The 17,741-nt window shown below is 37.8% G+C and overlaps 1 protein-coding gene across 1 annotated transcript in view; it reads right to left on the bottom strand.

The window, feature by feature from the left end:
* Positions 1 to 9,400: 9,400 nt before the first annotated feature.
* The window catches only part of PRRG1 (proline rich and Gla domain 1), a 108,251-nt gene continuing 99,910 nt past the window's right edge, over positions 9,401 to 17,741 (bottom strand). The window contains exon 4 of the mRNA XM_030933527.1: positions 9,401 to 10,501. Coding sequence (XP_030789387.1) covers positions 10,016 to 10,501 — 486 coding nt within the window. The 3' untranslated portion in view covers positions 9,401 to 10,015. The remainder of the gene's footprint in view (positions 10,502 to 17,741) is intronic.

Below are 17,741 nucleotides of genomic sequence, written 5' to 3'. Positions count from 1 at the left end.
GTGTGGATGCCCATTCGCCCAACCTGACTGGGACCTACAGGCCATGAGCACGTGTCCCGCTGTAGCCACCAAAATCTGTTATCGATTCCTGAAATTTGGGCTCACATACCTGATGCACATTAAGCCAAACACTGACATATCAGTGCTTAGGAGCAGAGAAAGGTTTATTCAATTTGGCCACAGTGAGACAGCAGGTGAGACAGTCTCAAATCTGACCTGCCTTTGAAATAACTGGGGACTTTTATGAGTAAGGTAAGAATGTAGGAGGTGGTATCCCCCGATGATCAAATCTCTTTGCACTCCCTGGAATCTAGATCTCATCAGTTTCAATCAAACTTCTGGATGTCATCAAGGAGGTCTGTATGACCTATGGATCACTGTTCTTTAAAAGAAAAACAAGTTCATTGATTCTGAGGGTAGCTCCTGGGGTCAGGATTTGAAGTTTATCAATAACCAGCGTCTACCCTCTATAGAAATTACTAGATACAAGCAAGTATGCACGGATGAGGGAGAGGACAAAGAAAAAGGACAATAAATAAAACAAGTATCTTATGATCTTTATAATAAGAGCTTGGTTACATTTCAAGAGATGAATACATAGCTCAATGGGGGAAGTAGGATATGACTGCTGTCTCAATTTAATGCCTCTCTGGACCTGATAATTTAAAAGGGCTCACATTCCTCAGATAAAATTCCTTTTCTTTCTTCACTGTCCATACGCCCACCAGAAGCAGTTTGCTTTCAGCTGGCAGGGCCAGCAATATACCTTCACTGTCCTAAATCACTATCAACTCTCTAACCCTATGTTATAATTTCATTCTCAGGGCTGTTGATTGCCTTTTCCTTCCACAAGATATCACACTTGTCCATTATATTGAGGACCTAGTGAGCACCAAGTAGCAACTACTCTAGGGTTATTGGTAAGAATTTTGTGTGCCAGTGGATGGGAAATAAATCCAACTAAAATTCAGTGTCCTTTTACCTCAGTAAAATTGGGGTCCAGTGGCGTGGGACATGAAGATATTCCTTCTAAGGTAAGGGATAAGTTGTTGCATCTGGCCCCAACACACCCAAATGATATTCCTCATTTGGGTATGTTACTTCAACTCAATTACTGAGTGACCTAAAAAGCTGCTAGTTTTGAGTGAGGCCCAGAAAAGGAGAAGGCTCTGCCATAGGTTCAGGCTGATCTGCAAACTACTCTGCTCTTGGGCCATATGATCCAGTAGATCCAATGGTGCTTGGTATCAGTGTCAGATAAAAATGCTGTTTGGATCCTTTGGCAGGCCTCTATGAGTGAAACACAGAGAAGACCCTTGGGATTTTGGGGCAAAACTCTGCTCTTTCACCCACTACTCCTTTAAAAGGAGAGTAGGTATCTGCTCTCCTTTTGAAAAATAGCCCTTGGCCTGCTAGTGGGCCTTATTGGAAACTGAATATTTGACTATGGGTCACCAAGTGACCATGCAACCTGAATTGCCTATCACAAACTGGGTGTTATCTGACTCACCAAGCCATGAAGTTGGGTGTGCACAGCAGCACTGCCTGCATCATCACTTGGAAGGGGTATATATGTGATTAAGCTGAACGGACTCTGAAAGCATAAGTAAGTTACATGAAGAAGTGGACCAAATGCCCATGTTCCTCACTCCTGCTACACTGCCTTCTCACTCTCAGCCTGCACCCATGGCCTCATGGTGAATTCCTCACAATTAGTTGACAGAGGAAAAGAAGACTAGGCTAGGTTTATAGACGATTCTGCACAATATACAGGTACCACCCCAAACTGAACAGCTACAGGACTATAGCCCTTTTCTGGGATATTCCTAAAGGACACTCATGAAAAGAAATCCTCTTAGTCTGCAGAACTCCAAGCAACACACCTATTTGTTCACTTTGCTTAGAAAGAGAAATGTCCAGATGTGATTATATACTGATTTATTCCCTGTGGCCAATGGTCTAGTTGGATGATCAGAGACTGAAAGGAACATGATTGGAAAATTAGTGACAAGAAAATTTGGAAAAGAGGTTATATGAATAAGCCTCTCTCAATGTGCAAGAAATGTCAAGATATTTTTGTCCCATGTGAATGTTCACCAAAGGGTGACCTCAGCAGAGTAGGACGCAAATAATCAAGTGGATAGGATGACCTTTTCTATGGATACCACTCAGCCTCTTTCCCCAGCTGCCCCTGTCATTGCCCAGTGGGCTCATGAACAAAGTGGCCATAGTGATAGAGATGCAGGTTATACATGGGTTCAGCCATGTGGACTTCCACTCATCAAGGCTGACCTGGCTATAGCCATGACCGAGAGCCCAATCTCCCAGCAGCAAACACTGAGCCTCTGGTTTGAAGCCACTTCCCAAGGTGATCAGCCAGCTCCTTGGTGCCAGGTTGATTACATTGGACCACTTCCACCAAGGAAGGAACAGCCTTTTGTTCTTACTGGAATAGCACTTACATTAGATACAGATTTGCTTCCATCCATGGATTTACAGAATGCTTTACACACTGCCATGGTTTCCACACAGCATTGCTTCTGATTTAGAACTTCACTTTGTAACCAAAGAAGTGTGGCAATGGGCCTGTGCTCATGAAATTCACTCCTGTTACCATGTTCTCTACCATCCTGAAACAGCTGATACAATGGTAGAATGGCCTTTTGAAGACTTCCTTACATTGCCAGCTAGGTTTCTCCCATAGCCAAGATTCATGTCTCCAAGAATCAAGTCAAGGAAATGGGAGTAGCATGACTCACTATTACCAATAGCGACCTGCTAGCAACATTTTTGTTTCCTGTTTCCACCACCTTAACCCCTGCTAGCCTAGAGGTCTTAGTTCCAGAGGGAGAAATGCTTTCATCTGGAGACACAACAATGATACCACTGAACTGGGAGTTAAGAGTGCTTCCTGGCCACTTTGTGCTCCTCATTTCTCTGAATCTACAGGCAAAGAAGGGAGTTTCTGTGCTGGCTGAGGTGATTGATCCTGACTACCAAGGGCAAATTGGAGTACTACCCCACAATGGAAGTAAGGAAGAGTATGTCTGGAATGCAGGAGATGAAAATTACAACAGCCCAATTCAAGCAGGACTCCTAATGGCCCAGACACTTCAAGAATGAAGATTTGGTTTACCTTATCAGGTAAAGTATGGCAACCAGCAGAGGTGCTTGTTGAAGGCAAAAGGAAAACAGAATGAGTAGTGGAAGAAGGTGGATATAAATATCATGCATAACCATGTGACCAGTTATAGCAATGAGGATTCTAATTGTCATGAGTATTTTCTCCTTAGTTTGTTACAAATACATTTGTGTGTGTGTGTTTGTGTTAAGCAAATATCTTTGTTTTCTTTCCTCTCATTTCCTTATCATGTAAGATGTATTATCTTTGTATCATAGCATTTAAGTATTGCTAATTTTATATTTTAGTATTTTAGTTATAGGATATCAGGGAGAAGAATAAATATCAATCAAGGACTTTGCCTCCTCTTTTGGGGAAGGGGTTATGGTATTTTTGGCTGTACCCAGTATAGTTGGATGTTAGATGGAATTATGACCTTGTTATTGTCTTTATTTAGAGATTAAATATGGTTTAAGGAGATGTTTATGGGTGACAAGCTGACAAGAGGTAAACTCAGTGATGATAGAAATGATATAAACAAAGAATCAGAATCATTAACATTCATGGTTCTTTCTTATATTAACATAATTATTACAGTGTATGTTGGTAGCCAGTGTGCTATGTTCATGAGTCAGGAACAACTGGATTAAAAAGAACGTTTTGAACCCCAAGCAGTATATCAGTAGAGGAGATTCTTAAGACTTTTTTGAAGTGTTAACATGAGGAGCTATGAAATTGGATCCAATAGGAGATGTTATATTACAGTGGCTTTTCAATTATGTTCATCCAATTTTACAATCTGGAGATGTGACTTGGACTGACCTGAAATAAGGAGGGTTGATGAGAAAGGTCACAGATGGTGGGATTCAAGCTTCACACTTCTGTAGTCAACAACATTCCCATCTGTGTAATACATTAGAGTTCCATGAAAATTGTTTCAAAGTTAGGTCTCATTGCTAAAAATTTATAAAACTCGTAGCATAGACTAATAAAGATGTTAAGTACCATGGGACTTTAGGCAAGAAGAATCTCTGGGAGCTTAAGGTAAGACACCTAGTTAGAAGATTAGAAGGATACAATTTTCAGTCTGATTGAAAACTTCCCAGGGACAAAGGCTATAGACACTATTACTTTCTAATCTCAGTGTTTCACACAAAATAGGAATTTTATAAATATCTATCATCTGGACTGTAGAAAGAAACAAGGTTAGATAAACTCATGGGACAAGATTACAAAGGGTTTTGAAAGTTACTGTCAGGCCTCTGAGCCCAATCTAAGACATCATATCCCCTGTGACCTGCACGTACACATCCAGATGGCCTGAAGCAAGTGAAGAATCACAAAAGAAGTAAAAACGGCCTGCTCCTGCCTTAACTGATGACATTCCACCATTGTGATTTGTTCCTGCCCCACCTCGACTGAGCAATTAACCTTGTGAAATTCCTTCTCCTGGCTCAGAAGCTCTCCCACTGAGCACCTTGGGACCCCCGCCCCTGCCCGCCAGAGAACAACCCCCTTTGACTGTAATTTTCCACTACCCACCCAATCCTATAAAACAGCCCCACCCCTATCTTCCTTTGCTGACTCTCTTTTCGGACTCAGCCTACCTGCACCTAGGTGACTAGAAAGCTTTATTGCTCACACAAAGCCTGTTTGGTGGTCTCTTCACAGGGACGCATGTGACAGTTACAAGTTAACACAGAGGTAGACAAAGTAAATAAAATTACTGAGAACAGAATGTGATGACACAAAGTTTGAGGGAAGTGGCAGGGGATAAGAGTCACAGCAGAAATACAGGCATTGAGGCCAGCCAGAAAGCGAATGGTGTTTTGGTCAATTTGTAGGCAAAAAAAACCAAAACACAAAACAGCCCTCACTTTTTGATGTATTTAGGGGAGTTAAAAGGATTAAACACAATTCTTGCCCTCAAAGAGCTTTAGGAATGTTGAAAAGTCTCAGAGAAAACAAGTAGTTGAATTTAAGGAGGGCCGAGAGGTGGAAGAGCAGCTCTGGATCTTTGCTTGAACTTTTCTGAAATATGTTAAAAGCATTAAAAAAAAAAAAAAAAAAAAAAAAGGCAAGTCCATATGGCCACAGCCAAGTATGAACTTTTAAAAAGTGATCTATTATGACAGATGCTAGAATCATGGTATCTTTAAGAAAGGGGAATGAGGAAGCCTTCTGGAGTGCTAGAAATTTCTTGATCTAGGTTTTTGGGTTTTATGATTGTAGTCATCAATGTGTAAGTTATATAACTTTTAGAAATTGCTATAGATTCTTAAAAGTGCCTTTTAAAGACTATTTGGACAACTCTTTGAGGACTTCTGCTTATTAAATGGATACTTAGGTTTATAATTTATATTTAAAATTCATCCTTGAATATGGAGTAAATAATTTTAATTCTTTTTATCATATCAACTCATATTCACATATGTTTGGTTAGTGACGTGACAAACCAACTTTTAATCTTTGAGGTAGCTCTACACATAGGAAGATGCCCTTTGGTCACAATGTTTTCATCTTGTGCTTTCTTTTCAAACACAAGCTGTTCTGCTAAGCAGGAAACAACTGGCTCCTTGGCATCTATAGACAACACTATTCCCAGGACTTGACAAACTACACTATGCAGGGAGCTCAGTCTATTCCTTTAGAGCAATTGTTTCCATTTTGTATCATGCCAAAATCATTCAAAAGTATTATAGAAAGTTCTTTCTCATGCTGAGAACACTCCGAGGTTTTGATCAGATGATTTCTGTTGTTTTTACTGAGCTATATTCCCTAAATGCATAAGAAAAAAGAAACATAACCATTTTACCTTATTAAAAAGAACATAATTAATAAGAACATATGCAGCATATTTACCACCTAACCATAATATGATTAACACATGGCAGAAAAAAATCTCTTGGGTTTAAAAATAGCTTTATTTAGCATACCAAAAACACAGAAATATAAGAAAGACCCTACCTAGTATAAACATAAAAATAGTTAAATACCATAATTTAATGTAAACCAAGCATCTTAAAATGTGAAATATTATAATAAAATACATATTATTTACACAGAACCAAGTTAAAGCTACCTCCACAGTTACTGGATCAGATAATCAATCTTGAAGTCATCATTAAAAATGAAACAAACACAACATCTCTATCTGTACTGGTCAATAGGAAAAGAAGAAATCATTATATTTACTTTAAGGAAGTATAATTTATTGTGACATTTAGAGCAGGGAGGCAGAAAGTGCCAATTCTAGGATTCCAGACACAACTACTGCACACGCAGATGTGTAAACCATTCCACAGGAAGACCATTGAGCCCGTTCTTTTATTTAAATGCAAACTGGTTGATTCAATTCAGTTACTCCTTAAGAAACGTACTAAATATATTCTGTAAAAATAAACTTTTAAAAAACAATCAAAGGTGAATGTAATATCAATCAGGTAAGAAAGGCAAAAGCATAAAAAATATATATTATTCCAAACAAACCCCTAAATTTTAACAAACGCTAAGAAACTCAGTTTATAAAACCAGATGGGGTAGCAAAAGGGATTTTAAAAAATATAAAAGCCAAATCAAACTCAAACCAAACAAACAAACCTAAGATAATGTTTCTTGAAGACAGTGGTATTTTGTTTATCCTATCATTATCATGCAGCAGCCACCATGAGATCTATGGCTGATAAAGCTGTTACTGTGAAGTAGTATGTTATTTGACCAACAGTCTAAACAGCTATAGTCATTGATCAGTTTAAGCATTTGGCTTTTTGGCTTCAAATATCAACATTCATTCTGATACTGCAATTCAGGTGTCTCTAAAAGGCAGCATTATATCCAATATCAGGAGTTTAAAATGTAAAATAAAGTTGCAAGAAATCACACTTACTAACAGAATATCCTGCTCCTATGTCTAATCCTGTAGCTCTAAAACTTTTGGTCTCTGGACCCCTTTATTCCCTTAACATTTATTGAGGATCTGGATGCCAAAGTGCTTTTGTTCATGAGGTTTTATATCTATCAATATTTACCATACTAAAAAAACCTGAAAATTTTTAAAGAATTAATTTATTTAAACATAATAAACCCATTACATGCTAACACAAATAACATTTTATGAAAAATAGCCATATTTTCAAAAACAGAAAAAGATTTGTGAGAAGATGGCAATGTTTTACATTTGCAACACTTTTTTTGAGATAGAGTGAAAAGCTAATGTCTTCACATTATAATAAAAATATTTTGATCTCATAGTCCCCCCTGAAAGGCTCTCAAGGAACCCAGGGGTCCACGGGCGATGCTTTGAAAACTGCTGAGCTAATCTAAAGCCTGACATTAAAGACAAAAAAATGTCCACACAAAAGGTGTCTTAATTTTCATTTAAAAATAAACAAAAAAATACCCCACACATACATACACAGTTCACTGGGTCAAACACTTCTACCTTTAGCTTTAAATAGAAGCCAAAGATTGATGTGTGCTCATGGCGAAACTAAAAATGCCATTTCTGAGACCAGGGTCAAGATACAATCAATCATTTTTAGTCCATGAAAGCTGCTAAACCTATTAACTAAGCACACATGCCTTAGTTCCCTTTCCAACATTTGCTTAAACGTGTTTGTGCTGTGTGGGCTATCATCTTTCAGTTGGCATATTTTCAGAATAGACCAGAGCATGACAGGGGTTCTCTAACAGCCCACACACTCAGATTAGGAATATGTTACCCATTTATGGGGCAGCCTGCTCTATTTCTCACTGTGTGAAAGATCTCATACAATTTAGGAAAACGGGAAAATTATCCTTGAAGCACAATAATAATAACATTACAACTTAGTGTAGATAGCTCTTCACATTTTACAAATTTCTTACATACACACCATCTCATTTGATCCTTGTAAAGATGATATTATCCCCATTTTAGAGTTGAGGAGGTTGAGGGTCAGATATGGTTCTTGCTCAAGGTACAGTGGTGACAAGTATGTGATGGAGGGAGATCTGACTTCAGGTCATCTGACTCCTACTTCAGGATTCCCCTCAGTGTTACTCCTTCCTTTGGTTCCAGGGCAGGACTGGGGGAGTCCATAGGGATGGAGCTGGAAGCAGCAGGAAATGACATACCTGAAACCTACATTCCTTCTGCCTGCCTCATCAACCATTTTATCCAACGCTGAAAAGGTTTCGAAGTGGTACAAACATTTCCCTTAACTGACCTAATGAATTTGCCATCAGTGCATACAAAATGAAACTTTATGAGACAACTGTCTTGTTTTCTTTTATTTCTCAGCCAGCTTATGTTGGCAACCCATTGACAGCCTGTTCTCTCTGCTCCAAGAAAAAAGTAAAAACCCTACAGTTAAAAAAATACCTGATGAAAATACAAAAGGAAGTAGCAACAATGATGAGATCTGTGTGGGGCTATTACTAGATTTGTTGTGAACCTAGCATAACACGGACTTTGCAATCTTCTTATACCAATTGGAGAGCAATATAAAAATCACAGTTCATAATTTAATGGAAAATTACCTCCTAACAATCTTGAGGCAAAGACATCAGCCTATATAAAAATATTAAGAAAATAATTTCAAAAATTTTATTTTAACTAAACTTTTAAGGGCTTGAAAATTCTGTGGCAGTAGGAGAGAGTGTAGAACGTATAGTAAAAGGCAATAAAACAGTGAGAATAATTTTACCATCCATGAGTAAAGGAGTAATGGGTATCTACTGCCCGTCATTAATCCACACATATATCTATTTTAGAAATTACTTCATTGCCTGGAAATCTGTCTCATCAAGATGTTAATATACACCACAGGAGATATTCAAGATGCTAAGAAAACACTGTTTAATTTTGGAGGTCGGCGGGGAGTGGTCAACCAAAAAAAAAAAATCCCTATTACGAAACAAGCCGAATGCTACCAAAGACCTTATTGCTGCTATCTGCTGTAAGCAAGTTATCAGTAGCTTACACATTATTGCTCACACACACTCTTTCTCTTTCTATTTATAACATCAAGAATGAGTATGTGTAATTTTTTTCTTTTTTTTTTTTTTTTTTTTTTTTTTTTTTTTTTTTTTTTTTTTGAGACGGAGTCTCGCTCTGTCGCCCGGGCTGGAGTGCAGTGGCCGGATCTCAGCTCACTGCAAGCTCCACCTCCCGGGTTACGCCATTCTCCTGCCTCAGCCTCCCAAGTAGCTGGGACTACAGGCGCCCGCCACCTCGCCCGGCTAGTTTTTTGTATTTTTTAGTAGAGACGGGGTTTCACCATGTTAGCCAGGATGGTCTCGATCTCCTGACCTCGTGATCCGCCCGTCTCGGCCTCCCAAAGTGCTGGGATTACAGGCTTGAGCCACCGCGCCCGGCCGTAATTTTTTTCTTTTTAAGGTAGATGAAGAATTATCAAGTTAATAAAAGCCAGTCAGAATTAGAAAACATGCTAAGTACATCCAGTTTGCAAAAATCTACAGCATGTCACTGGCTATTACACAAATTCTTGGTACCCTTGTTTTGCAATTTTGGTGAGTAATGCTCTCTTTCCAGGTGATTTAGGTAGAAGTTAATGGATTTTTAAGACAGTTTTACATATACTGTGTTGATACATACACATGTATATATGCCTATACACACATATATACACTTACATGTATGTCTCATCACATCACTGAAAGACCCCATTAGTATGTTTTCCCTCTTCATATATTTCCCCTAGCAAAAATGAGCATGGATAATGATTCTATAACAAGAAACAAAACTAAAGAAAATAAAACCAGAAAGTATGAAGTGGTATGCTGTAAGAGTCCAATAAAATAAGTCAATGAACATTTATGTAGTGGTAAAGTGCTAGAAAGTTCTTTCATTAGTATTTTAAAAATGATTAGAGTAAAAAGAAGTTTGCAGCTTCATTTGATGGTGGTGACCACAGGCACCATAGGAATGGCACTGGCTGAGTTGGAGTTGACTATGTCCTCATACTCCGGGGGTGGGTCTAAATGAGGTTCTGTTTCACTTCTCTGCAGGTTCACCTGGCCAGTGGCTTCCTCATAGGTTGGTGGGGGATCACAATTGGACAGGCGAGTAGAGACGGAATCTGAGCGCCCAACTACGTATCCCAGAAAGCCTGGAGACAATCCACTGCTGTCAAACACTTCATCTGGTGGGGGGGGTGGGGTGATAATATTAAGGTGCTGAGGGAAAGGAATGTGGCCTTCAGTCACTGTCTGTCTACGAGTTTTGTTTCTTAGGAAGCATCTCCAGATTAGGAAAATGACAAGGAGGATAATGAAGAGGCCAAAGATTAATGGAAAGGTAAGGTAAAATTGAAACCAGTCACTTCCTCGGTTACTCTCCCCTTGTTGCGCTTTTGTGTAGGTGCTCCAAAACTCCTTCTGAAAATACAATAGAAAATAAATAGAAAATCAGTATGAATAAAAGATGGAAAATACCAGATGAATAAATGTCTGGGTTCAATGAACATAATGAACAAAAACCCAAAACCAAATTTGCTGAACCAAAGGACCTACAGTCTATATTTTCCATGTGACAAGAAATTACAAATACATTATTGTACTCATTCTGGATCCTCCCTAAAATGGTCAATCAGAATCCAAGAGTGTTTTTTAAGACTTGGAGTTATTTATATTTTCAGCTATGACACTTAAAAGGGAAAAATAAGTAATAAGGGTTTTCCCCTTTACTAATTATACCAAATAATTTACTGTTAAAATATGTTAAATATCATCGCTCTCCATATCCAACTACAAGATTCTCATCTCATGATCCCTATAATCATTAACAGTATGTACAAGTTGAGGCTGTTGTAGTCTTTCAGTGCTCAAACACTCCAGAAACACCTTGTTTTCTAATGGTTCTGTTTGGGGTTTCTTGCCACCAGACATTCCTCCTCAGCTCCCTCTCCACCCCCAGAGTTTAGTAGTACACAGATGGTGACTGAAGGTCAAAATTACATATTGTTCCTAGGAGAGACCTCAAGCTAGTGAAGAAACTGCATTAGGTTACTTCTAAACCTGTACCTTAATCCCAAATGAAAAGTAATCCAGTAGTTCAAGACTTTACCGAATGTAGGGGGAAGTATTTAAAAGATAAAAAAGAAACTTGACCCAATTACTAGTTATGAAACCTGGGCAAGTTACTCCTTTAAGCCTCGGTTTCCTCACTTGTAAAATGGTATAATACAAACCTACCTTATAGGTTGCCTGTGCATTAAGTGAGATAACATTTATAACACATCTAATTAAGTCCCTGGCATATAAATACACAATACATATTAGTGATTATAATTAATTTTATATATTATAATCGAATCTCTGCTTCAAAATGACTGATTACCTATCCCTTACTTTGATACAAAGACCACCCACAATTGCAATGCTATTGACTCCATTTATCAAAGTGCTTTTCTCACAGTCATATTTATTCGCAGGTATTACGGGTCACTAATAATATTTGAAATGTCTTCCATTTCATATTATTTAATTATCTGGCATCAAGGGAGGGAGCCCTTGGAATGCAAATTGGAAAAAGAAGAGCTGAGGAGAGGAGTTAGCTCACTACACGAATGGACAAATGGAGTTGGATTACACCTGGAATTCTGAACTCAGATGTCCCATGGGGGCATGGAATTTAGATAAAACACCAAATCTGGTCCAAACTAATACTATGGGCAGTAAAGCTGCTTGTTTTATAGTCATATATTTTACTTCACTTAGTCATATAACCTTTTAAAGAACCCTGTGGTCATAATAATGACTCCCGAATGAGATCTCTAAGGTACATTATTACTCCAACATTCTATAATTCTAAGAGGAACTGGACATGTTGTAAGAAATATTGTATGATTTACTAAAGGCTGTACAGGTTCGCAATGAATTTCACCTAAAAATCCAGATGAAAATATGCAAGATTCAATATTTTAAAAAGCCCAAAGAAGAAAAAGTAGAGTCTAGATACAGCAATCATCTCAGGATAATATCTAATATCTGAAATTGTCAAAGGACTCATTTGTTTCACTAATATGGAAATATATTCACAGGTAAAAACTATTAAATATAGATATATGAAGACTTTTTACACAATAAATTTGCTCCTAAAATTGCACATCATTAACTTTTTATGTAACTGTCACTTTTAGGATTGAGAAAAGTTAATTATATAAAACTTCACTCATGTAAAAACAGCAAAAATGGGGCTGGGTGCGGTGGCTCACGCTTGTAATCTCAGCACTTTGGGAGGCTGAGGCAGGTGGATCACCTGAGGTGAAGAGTTCAAGACCAGCCTGACCAACATGGAGAAACCCGGTCTCTACTAAAAATACAAAATTAGCCGGGCACGGTGGCGCATGCCTGTAGTTGCAGCTACTCGGGAGGCTGAGGCAGGAGAACTGCTTGAAACTGGGAGGCAGAGGTTGCAGGTGAGCTGAGATTGCGTCATTGCATTCCAGCCTGGGCAACAAGAGCGAAACTCTGTCTCAACAAAACAAAAACAGCAAAAATGAAAACAAATCACTTGTAGTTCCATCATAAAGATGTAAGCAGTATTAACATTTAGGTTTACATCATTTAAAAAATTGCTTTACATCTCTTTCTCCTGTACACTTGCCAATCACAGTTGCACTCCTAAAAAACAACAGACTCTTTTACAAATTTGGAATCAAACTGCACCAAATAAAATAAAATAAACTTATCAAGTATCTGATCCATAGTAAATTTTCCTTTATCTGCAGGTGAGACTTTAACCTCTCTCTTCCCAGTCTCTCAGGTCACCACTTCCTTTTACTCTATTTCAATTTATCCAAAAATACCAATAAATATATGTGATTTAAATAATTATATGATGCTAATCTTAGAAAAATATAATAAAATGTGGCTCTTTTATATTGTCCACATTACTTTGGAATACCCAAGGATCTACATGAATCTTTTTTGCATGCTTGCTTGCATAATTCAATTTCTCTGTTTTTTGGCATTCTGGGAAATAAAAAAATTTTAGTCTAATTCTTTCCGCTTTGGAAAAAAATTACAGAAAAATAATCGGGCATTTATTTTTAATGGATAAAAACAAAGCTTAGGCAAAAACTGAATGAGTAAACCAGATTTTAATTTTACAGGTAGCAACTTAATCCTTAACAATAAAATACTGTAGGCTCTGTTATCATCCTCACTTTGCAGACGAGGAAATGGAGGCTCAGAGAGGTTACATAACGATAAAGTCAAGGTCATTTAACATCTAAACATTGGAGCTGGGATTTCAACCCAAGAGGTCTGCCACCAGAGCAAACCAATAAGCAATCTGCCTTGATGTATAAGTAATTTGCAATCAGTCTGGCTACTTTCCTAAAATTCAGTCTTCCACCATTTTCAATGTGTAGTCAAAAGCAAGCTGCCTCATTTTACAGATTAAATACTTTCAACTAAGTTCACAATGATCTAAATAAAAACACAATAAACACAATGACAGATTTATTTGGAAAAGAGACTGATAGGTCCTTGAGGCCAGAGGGTCAGAAGAAAATTCATGTGAAATCAGCTCTAATAATTATCATTCAAACAAATAATTTCAAAGTATGTTTCTGTAAGCTATTTAAACAGTTTTTTCTTTTCAAATCAACAATAAGGTATTTAGAATAAGCAAATGATTTCAAGACTTGGTAGAGCAGTGCTTTAGAAGGATTTAACATTAGTGGCAGGCAATAATGTGGCACAAACATGTGTGCCTAAACAAGAATTACTATCATAAATTGAATCATACTTTTATAGCAATCTTAAGCATGATGTAAAAGAGTGAATGAAGAAAAGAGTCATTATAGGAACTCTATGTTTTAGCTCAGGATAAAATTAAACAAGTGATAAACACAATCTGGAGCTGCCAGAGAGGTCTGACAACCATTTCAGAGGGAAGAGTCCCAAGAGATAGACGTTTCATCCTGTAAGCTGAGTGCTAGAACAAAATGCAGTAGGTGCAAGATTCTTACAAAGAATATTTGTTTCCCTTTTATAAAATGTGTGCTTTTTTGTTCTGAATGTTCTCACTGCCATTTACGAACAGAATTTGAGTGACTCAAGGCCTGACCTCAAGGCTTTCATAATTGGAAAGATAGTAGAGTGGGGCATGTTTTGCAATCTGATCAATCAGCTCAGAACCTACATAAAAAAGTTGGGAAGTGGATGATTTTCCCAGTGAGTCTGTATTGATGAGGAGGGCCTAGCAGCATTTATATACAGCTCTCCTACAGCTTCTCCCTATCCTTGAAAGAGAATGCCATTAAAGGGGAGGAAGGACCTTAGGAGACGAGCGACTAAAAACCAATCCTAACTCCAAAAGTTGCCTTGTTGAGAGTAGAAGGCAGAAATACCCCCAAGTTGGAAAATCCAAGCAAGTGTAGTCCAACATTTTAAGATTCCTTATCAAAAGTGATACTCTAGGGAAAATGGCCGGACTTACAAGTCACTTAACATCTTTGGGTCAATTTCTTTGTCTCTAAGGTAGTAACATGTATATCTAAGCTACGAAAAAGCAGAAAAGATCATTTTTAAATTGATACATAATGCGGAGGTGTGGTAGCACAAACCTGTACCCTCAGCTACTTCAGAGGCTGAGGTGTGAGGGTCCCTTGAACCCAGGAGTTAGAGACAAATCTGGGAAACATAGGGAGATTCCAGCTCTTTAAAAAGTATCTTAAAAGATACGTTTTAAAGTATCTTAAAAGATACGTTTTGTATTATTTTGTCAAAAAGTAAGGTATTATCTTGAAAACTGTCAGTAGAAGATGGACAAGTTACTGGGAAACAATATTATGCTGGGCATGATAAGCATCAATTCAATTTACTACCAGTTGAAGATGATATGGCTGGGGGATGGAGAAGACCAAAGGTTGGTGGCATGCTGTTTCAATTAATTATGGGCACTATACTTTGCAAGGTGGCACACAGGTTACATAAAGAAAATTCTCATAATTTAGATGGAATTATTTGGAAATGGTTATGGTTTGGATTCAGGACACTTGAATGGAACTGAAGCAGGAGAATAGGGTCTAGAGACAAGGAGCTTTCACTTGAGCCTGTGACTGGTCACAGGCCGAGTCTTCATTTGCATAGGGTGTAACTCCACTTCAGCCTTCAACTGGTTGCAGGACAAGTCTTCATTTGCATAGGGTATAACTTCACTTTAGCCTCTGACTGGTCACAGGTCAGGTGTTCATTTACACAGGGTGTAACCAATAGGAAACCTCTAAAGGGTACTTAAACCCCAGAAGATTTTGCAACCGGTGCTCTTTAGCCACGTGTTTCTTCAGCTCCTCCTCTGTGGAGCGTACTTTTGCTTCAATAAATCTATGCTTTTGTTGCTTCATTCTTTTGTTGCTTTGTTTGTGCGTTTTGTCCAATTCTTTGCTCAACACATCAAGAACCTGGATGACTCATCAAGACCCTACACTGGTAACAGAACCAAAGAAATGGGGGGATTGGTACCTGTCCTAGTGTAATAAGCAAAAGGAGGAATCCCAAGTCCCAGAATATCACTAGTGACCAGTATGTAAATTGACTGCTGAAAACTCACTCTTTTATATCGTTAAGGAGAGAAACATAAGGAGCAGGATCCTGTGAATTATGTTACTATTTGGTATATATACATGCATGTGTACTTCTCCATAAAACAAAAGTTTGTAAGTGCTACGGTTTGGATGTGGTTTCTTCTTGCTAAAACTCATGTTGGTGTTGAACGTGTCCAGGGATTTCGAAAGACATTATTGTTATGGCAAGCCAGACTTAAAAGTAATCGTCCTAGCTACTACATGTTTCCAAGATTTTTGCAACATATTGAAGAGAATATTATTAATGAAAACATTTTGAAAGAAATAAAATTAGAGATATTGTTGCATCTCACTTCTCTATCTCAAACTTGTAGCCATTTCTTTCCAGAAGAAAAATTTGAAACATTAAGGGAAAACAGTTGGGTAAAAGATGCATTTGCTTTTTGAAATCCTGAATCAATAATTGAGCTAAACTTGGTACCTGAAGAAGAGAATGAATTATTGCAGCTTAGTTCTTCATATACATTGAAGAATGATTATGAGACCTTAAGTTTATCAGCATTTTGATTAAGGTAAAGAAAGACTTTCCATTGTTAAGTAGAAAGAGTGTCCTGCTATTACTACCATTCACCACAACTGGTTTGTGTGAACTAGGGTTTTCTATCTTAATCCTGTTAAAAACAAAGGAAAGAAATGAGCTGAATGGTGTACCAGCTATGCGGGTAGCATTATCTTCCTGTGTTCCAGATTGGAATGAATTTATGAACAGGCAAGCACACTCATCATTGTAAATAAAATCTTACCTAGTTTTTGTTTTTGTATTTATTTTGTAGTATTTTTCTGTGTTATATTTAAATGGTACTATAACATTGTGTGTGATACCTTTGTTATGTTTTAATTTTTGTTATATTTAATAAAATTATTTTATGTTCATTGGGAAAAAAAAAAAAAAAACTCATGTTGGAAGTTAAATTACCAGTGTGGCAGTGTTGGGAGGTGGGCTGTAGTGGGAGGTGTTTGAGTCTGGGGTGGCACATGAATGTCTTGGTGCCCTTCTCACTGTAGTCAGTGAATTCTTGCTTTGGAGAGACTGGATTAGTTCTCACAGGTATGGATTAGTTTCCAAGAGAGTGGGTTGTTATAAAGGAAGGTTCCTCCTCAGGTTTGGTCCCTCTTCACACATGCCTGCTTCTGCTTTGACCTTCTCTGCTATGTCACGGCAGAGCACAAAAGCCCCCAACAAAATCTGAGTAGATACCAGCCCCATGCCCCTTGAATTGACCAGCCTGCAGAACTGTCAGCTAAATAAATCTCCTCTCTATAAATTAGTCTCAGGGATTCTGTCATAGTAACACACAAAAGAGGTGAAGACAGAAAGGATATACGGAAAACTCCTAAGGAAGGTAACTTTTCAGTGGGGCTGGTATGAAAGATACTTGAGAGCCTGCAGGCAGGGACATGAGGAAGCCTTCATCACATATCATTTTACATATTTTACTTCTGAACATTATGGATGTATTACTTCTTCTAACACTTAAAGAAATGCATTATTTCTGGGAAGTCAACAGGTACAGGTAACCCATTCTAGAAACCTGGCTATGAATTACAGGTTGAGATAGCAGCCTGTAATAAAGATGCAGACAAAGTTTAGGGACCTGTGTAGACTAATTTCGATTTATTACTAGGAATAGGACACATTGTTACTCACCACCTCCCCCCACAAATTCAGTATTGCCTTAATAAGGATGAAGGAGTAAAATGGCTGTTGGCTAAGTAACCAAAAGTATCTTCTATACTCCTCTTACATGGACGTGCTATATTAAACCATTATCATCTTAGGTTAAATTAATACAGTACATTGCTTTCATTTCTGCTACACATTGTGTGCGATAATAGGGAAATTACGCACCAAACTGCAATGACCATATTGGAGGTATAAAGACAATTGCACATTTAAAAATATTTGGTGGCTTTAGGTAAATTCAGGGCCTGTGATAAGTTACTATACAATGGGATTGGTAAACATTTTTTTGTTAAGAACTAGATAGTAAACATTTTAGACTTTGTAGGACATATGGTCT

Source organism: Rhinopithecus roxellana, chromosome 7 (genome assembly GCF_007565055.1).
Source record: "Rhinopithecus roxellana isolate Shanxi Qingling chromosome 7, ASM756505v1, whole genome shotgun sequence".
In the NCBI taxonomy this organism is placed as follows: domain Eukaryota; kingdom Metazoa; phylum Chordata; class Mammalia; order Primates; family Cercopithecidae; genus Rhinopithecus; species Rhinopithecus roxellana.
This window is presented reverse-complemented; position numbering and strand designations above follow the sequence as displayed.